This window comes from Rattus rattus, chromosome 2 (assembly GCF_011064425.1).
Source record: "Rattus rattus isolate New Zealand chromosome 2, Rrattus_CSIRO_v1, whole genome shotgun sequence".
NCBI lineage: Eukaryota > Metazoa > Chordata > Mammalia > Rodentia > Muridae > Rattus > Rattus rattus.
In genome coordinates, this window is record NC_046155.1 from 103,078,500 (window position 1) to 103,085,577 (window position 7,078).

Genomic DNA, 7,078 nt, shown 5'->3' on the forward strand with positions numbered 1-7,078 from the left:
TCATTAAGTATGAAGCTTGTCTAATGAAGTTATTTTTACCAAGAATGTGACAAGATTCTGGCTCTCGGGAACACTTTTCATCATCTGTGCATCATAGTGATGAACCATTTTACTGGGAAAGGTAGGATGCAGAAGAAGAAGGCTGAACAGCAATGTACAAAAGATTTTGTGTATGTTATGAACTTTAAAGGCAGTGAAATCAGAATTTAAGAACGATACCTAGCCCACCTTCCTCTGAGAACATGTATATTGGACATTCAAAAATTTTGGCAGATGTTTACATGTTCTTATTACCTTGAGTCAGCTACTATAGTCATTTGGAGTTTAAATTATTATAAAATGGAATATCTGAATCACTATATATAAATATATATGCATATATAGTGCAATAAAAAGTAAAACAAAATACAATAATAAATTTTTATTATTCCAAAGTTTTACATCTAACAGAACTAGCAAGGTTGTCCTTTGTTATGGGTAAGAACTAATTGTCAACTTGATCGAAGGGTTATGGGGACATGATAGGAAGTTTGTGGATGGGAAACTGGGAAAGGGGATAACATTTGAAATGTAAATTTAAAAATATCCAATTAAAAAAAGAGAATAGAGTGATTTAAATGAAACATCCACACTCTCCCTGATAATGGTATCTTCTAAGAAGTTATGAATTCCTTCATCCACTATGCCACAAAATTCCCAGGGTTTACTGGGAAAATAATACCTAATTTTAGTGACTTTAAGATTATCAATGTCTCTTAATAAAAACCACAAACCTCCATAATAATTTTTATTAGTAAGAAAAACTGTGCTTTAAACTCACATATTTTCTCTCATCCTTTAAAAATTATATAGGATGCAATGTTCCCATCCAAAGGAAAGAAACAGACAAAATGTGAAACAGAGGCTGAAGAAAAGACCATCCAGAGACTGGCCCACTTAGGGATCCATCCCGTCTGCAGATGCCAAACCCTTATATTACTTCTGTTGCCAAGAAGCTCTTGCTAACAGGGACCTGGTATAGCTTTCCTTGAGAGGTTCTACCAGCACCTGACCAATACAGATGCAGATACTCACAGCTAACCGTCAGACTGCCCTTGTGGACCTCAATGACAGAGCTAGGGGAAGGACTGAAGGAGCTGAAGGGGATTGCAACATCATAGGAAGAACAAGGTAAACTAACCAGACCACTCAGAGATCCCAGAGACTAAACCACCAGCCAAAGAGTATATAGACAGAGGTATCCATGGCTCTGGATACATATGTAGGAGAGGATGGCCTTATCTGACATCAATGGGAGGGGAGGCCCTTGGTCCTGTACAGTTTTGATGGCCCAGTGTAGGAGGATGATAGAGTGGTGAAGCAGGAGTAGATAAGTGGGTGGAGAAGCAGGCTCACAGAGGCAAAGGGGGAGGAGGAGAGGGAAAATGTCATGAGGGTTATGGAGGGAGAGCAGAGGAGGGGGTATCATTTGAAATGTAAATGAATAAAATGATTAATAAAAATAATAAAAATATATGAGATGAAAATGTGTATTAAATAATGGGTTGTTACAGGACACAGATGTAATAATAGTAATCTTTGACAGCCATGTCTATAAGAAAGTGTATTTCTGAGAACATTGTTGAAATTTAGTTGTAGATAAAATTAAGATTATAATAAAATTAGGATATTGAAACAACATAGACTTAGATTGCTGTTTGTATACTCATTGGCCAATAGAATACACAAATGTACAACCACTGACCATTTCCTATTTGTGAACATTATGTTAAATGAAGTTGTATAAGTTAAGTGATGAAACACACAAAACACATGTAAAAACTTAAATCCAGTAAACAATTGTCAAATTTTCTCATTATTTTATTTTGAGAGATGGAGCTCTTGCCTTATATTTTCATCTAGTCAATAGAAAATTTATGTGTTTCTCCATTCGCATAGTGAAAAAGGCAGAAAACTTAAAAATCATGGAAATCAGAATGGAATTTCCATTGTAGTGTTTCCTTCTCTGTAGTTACATTTGAGCACATACATGCTATGGGTAGTCTTTTTAATATGATTTTTATAATTTCTGCATAATTATGGTAAGATTCACTCATGAGAAACAATAAACCCTAGTAACAAAACCAAACAATACAGTAACAGTCAAAGAGTAAAGTGTTTTACTAGCAAATTCACAAAAATGTGTCCAGGAACAGACTTCTGCCAAGTCATAATATAATCCTGAAATGTACAATAACGACCTCAAAAGACTAGCATAATATGATGAGTGGAAAAACAAAATGGCATATCTATAAAAAATGTACAAAATGGGACAAATTTTGGGACATTATTATTTATTTTTATTAATAAAAATCATTTTAGTAAACATTTAAAAGGGATTCTAACGCACATATATTGCCATTAAGCAAATATTAAAATATGTAATTGTGTAATGTAGTGAACAATAAGAAACTTGTTAATATGATTTGTTAATATGTGGTTAATAGCCAACCACAGATGTCACGTCATTACCATTTTTAAGATCCCCCTATTCTCATTCTCGCTCTGATTTATATCACGTCCTATAAATGTTGATGTATGATTTCAGTTGTGGAAATAAGTATTTTCATAGTTAATTCTATTTGAGAATGCAGCAATCCCATAACTCTTTGCTGTAATTAATGATGTTATTGAGAAAAGTATGCACTTAGTACATAATATGTGATGACATGTAATATATATAAATATATTTCCTGGGTATTACTCTTATGGAGACAAATGTACACAGAACACTATGAATGTTAAAAACAATATCAACCCAAACATTTTGAAGATATAAAATAAACAATGCCAGGTAATTCTAATAGTAAAATGCTAGTATCAGAAGTCAGAACTTATACTCTTATATAAAAGACAAACTACATGGACATGTTTATACCTGGAAAACCAACTACATTGGCAGAGCTATGCCCACTAGAAACAGTGAAAATCATGAAGCCAGCACAGCTGCTTGACACGGTTCCAGCAAAGTTGAGCTGTATGTTACAATCACTGTCATTCTCTCTCTTGCTTTCAGGTTTTGGACTCTGCAAGTTGGATTCTTGGGGAAATTCTACATAATTCATTTTATATCTTTTCCAGAGAAAAGAATGTCTGAGTCTTTCTTAGGACATTTCTAAACATAATTTTATCGGGTCACTATTTGGAGGTCTTTCTTCTGATCTGTAGATTGTTATACACAGATAAGTGCTAGTGAGCTGGGAATCCCTAGATGGGCTATTATTGCAGAGATCTTGTGGTATCTGCCCATGAGCAAACTCAAACAGTATAATTGGTGCAGAGTAAACAGAAACAATTGACAAACTCTGTTTGGATGGGGAAAGGTTACAGATACAAGACTTTCCTTTAGAATGCACTTAGAGCTCTGAAATTGTAGTTTAAAGAAAAGGGTCACATATGGCACACTTCTGGAGGAATAGAACACCGTAAGTAAGATAAAATCGTATTCTTTTCCTACTTTATAGCATAGATGATGAAACATATAGTAAAAGAAGTTAGGAATTAGTATTTGCTATTCATAGGAAGGTCTCTTCAGATATTTCTGTTCGTCTGCAGTGCTTTTAAAATGCAAACCCCTACAGCCTACGAGCAGGCTGTCGTACAATAAATGTTTGCTTTGGAGGAGACATTCTTTAGATTCTTTAAATTTGAGTTATAGGGCTGATAATAAAAATAAAACCTGTTTTGTATGTATTTTCAAATTATGACTAAACTTGTAAACCTGGACATGTAAGGAAAAATCAAACCCGTAATCTGTATTTCTTGGATAATCATTAGTCTGTCTCAGTTCTGTGAAGCCTGTATAAATAAAGCAGTACAAATTGGTAGTCAGTCAGAGCTGCAAGATTCCTGGGCCTCTTAAACCCTATCCCCTCCCTCATCTCCCTGACTCCTTATTTACTCTGCAGGCCTCCCTGTTAGCAATGTGCCAGCTGGGGAAGGGTCCTGGTACTAAATGCTCTCAACATTGTCATAATTTAAAATCTTTAAATGTGGATGTTTAACTCCAATCATCACTTGGACATTTTCCTTGTCCTCTGATAGATAGGGCACAATTTTAAGTGTACCGATTTTTAGATTAGTTGATAAAGATCCCCTGAAAAATGGAGGATGGACATTAAAGTAGGTACAAGTAGGAAATAATCACACCTTCTAGAGAGGACTGTAAAGTGCTGTCTAAATGTCCAAGTGAAGGTAAGTAAAATCTATCCTTCTGCAATGCTTCTTGCTTGTTTTATAAACCTGCATTTTTAAACATATCTAGATTCATGTTTCTCAGAGTGTAACGCGCAGGCACTTACGTTAACTCAAATATTTAAATAAACTTCATAATAATCTGACTGATTAGATTTAAATGATCATGTGAAACCAGAAAAATGAGACTCTCTGGGCTGGACTGATGGCTCAGTGGTTAAGGCTGTTCATTCAGGAAGCAGGCTTAGGTGTGATTCCTAGTAATAACATGGTGGCTAACATCTATCCACATATTCAATTCCAAAAGATATGATGTCCTCTTTGAACTGTGCGGGCACTGTGCATGCAAAGAGTGCACATAGATTGACATGCAAGAAAATTATCCATAAACAAAAATTCTAGAAAATAATAAAGTGAGGCCACATTTTGAAATAAAACAATTAAGACCTCCAAATTGGACTAGTTATATTTCGTGTTGAAAGTGGTCTTGAAATTCTAAGAAAATCATTAAGTAGAAATGACATTTGGATCAGTAACTTTTTCAGAAAACAACACAATCACTTGATTCTAAAAAACAAAGGATCTTAATAAAGACAAGTAAAATCAAAAGCATAATATTTCTTTTGCTGTTACTCAACAGCAAAATAAGTTCAAACTCTTTGGAAATGAAACAATTTAAGGAACCTGTCTCTTATCTTCTTTGTTCTTACACCATAAATTATGGGGTCTAACATGGGTGGTACGAGAAGATACATATTGGCCACAAGTATGTGTACATGTGCAGCCACTTTGTGCCCAAACCTATGGGTGAGGAAGGAGAAGAAGGCTGGGGTATAGAACACTAAGATAACACAGACATGTGAACCACAGGTGCCCAGAGTTTTGAGTCTGGCATCCTTGGAAGGAAGATGGAAGACTGTGTTGAGTATGAGAACATAAGAGCAAATGATCAGTATGAAGTCCACCCCACCAGTGAGGAAGGCCACAATGAGGCTGTAAGCTCTGCGGATGCTTGTCTCAGCACAGGCGATCTTGATGAGGGCCATGAACTCACAGTAGGTATGGGAAATTATATTAGTCTTGCAATAGGGAAGCCATCGTAGCAAGAAAGGGTGAAGACTGAGAAAGGCTGCTCCACGAAGTACAATAGCCAGACCCATTGCCCCAGTTACAGTGCGTGTCAGAATAGCTGAGTGTCTTAATGGGTTACAAATGGCTACATAACGGTCAAAGGCCATTCCTACAAGGAAACCAGACTCCATGGTCGAGCAAGAGTGAATTAGGAAGATCTGAGTGAGGCAAGCTTCAAAGCGAATCTCTCCATCATGAAACCAGAAGAGACTGAGAAGTTTGGGAACAGCTGTGGTGCACACCACGAGGTCGGCCACTGCCAACATGCAGAGGAAGAGGTACATTGGCTCATGGAGGCTGGGGTCTGTCTTGATGATGAACAGAAGTGAGCTATTTCCCACTAATGCCAAAATATAGCCCATGCAAAAAGGGATGGAGATCCATATGTGTGCTGCCTCCAACCCAGGAATACCAATGAGGATGAAGGTTGAGGGATGGACATTAGTTTCATTGTATGTTAACATGATAAGTATCAAAAGTTTGTGGATGTTACCTTGAAAGAAATAATAATAATTTATAAAATATTTAAGAGGAAGTCAATATAGGTGACTATATTCCACAGAACTACTGGAATTCTTGTAAATGTATACGTACAAATTATTTCATCTTATATGGAATCAACTAAAGTTGTAGTCATTCTGTTTTTAAAACAGCATCACCAAACTTCAGATTTAGATTTTTTAACCGTGAAGTCTTTGAAAATCATGTTACTACTTTAATGAGATAAATTTAATTCTTGTATCTTCCATGCAGTGAAGAACCTTAATGCCTTTTATCTATATGTCATCATCTATATTTTTATTGCTATATTATTTTGCATTACTATTTTGCTTTTTAAAAAGTGAACTAGAAATTAGTGTGTGAGAATCATGATTATAGAAGAATAAGCATTAGTCATAGAAGATATATGAGAGATAAAAGGAGATGTCCCGTGCAGAATTTACGACTTTTAGATCTCAGCAAATGTTCTAGTAAATACCAGTTGATATGTTACTTAGAATTTTGACACAGGACAATAAATACTTGGGAAAATGTGTCAATACTATGAAATGATTGGAAGGAGACATGTGTACATCTGCCTGATTATTATTAATGTGATATCAAAACTAGGATGAGGATAGAGGTAGAGGATGATCAATGCAGAATATTTTTCTTGGCCCTTCACTGGCTGCAGAATTGATATTCACTCTTTAGCTTATATGGTTTATTTATTGCATAAATTTGATTGTAATAGGTGGTCTCTCCTCCCATAATTTCCTTTTATGTATCAGATTAGTCAGGTGATTTGCTCTCCTGTACATTGATTCTACAGTATTCTATTCCACCCATGCTATTCTGATTTTCCGATTGTTCTGAAATTTTTGCTGGTATCCTTTGACACTTTGATCAGCTTCATATTGGCTTACTTATTATACTATTTTTATTTATAGATCATGAGGATATTATTTAAGTTGCTATGAATAATTACTTCTTTTATTTTACTAAAGACAATATCATAGGTCTTAACCTTTTTAATACTCATTATAATGGATATCTATGCATTACAGAGTCCTTAAGATTATGGCCATTACTCAACAGTGTCTGAACCAGAGTGTTCAATAATGAATTGAAATGATAGTATTTTAGATGTTTACCCTGTTTTTGAAGCTTCACATCCAAATACTTTGTTTAACTTCATGATTTTACTTACAGTGTCAGCAGGGATGTATATTCT

The 7,078-nt window shown here is 35.3% G+C and overlaps 1 protein-coding gene across 1 annotated transcript; it reads right to left on the minus strand.

Annotated features, from left to right (window-relative positions):
* Positions 1-4,883: 4,883 nt before the first annotated feature.
* Positions 4,884-6,665, minus strand: LOC116894077 (olfactory receptor 52D1-like). The gene is made up of 2 exons (XM_032895800.1): positions 6,638-6,665; positions 4,884-5,833 (listed from the first exon to the last, which is right to left on the minus strand). The coding sequence occupies exons 1-2, from the start codon at positions 6,663-6,665 to the stop codon at positions 4,884-4,886; spliced, it is 978 nt and encodes a 325-aa protein (XP_032751691.1).
* Positions 6,666-7,078: the final 413 nt, after the last annotated feature.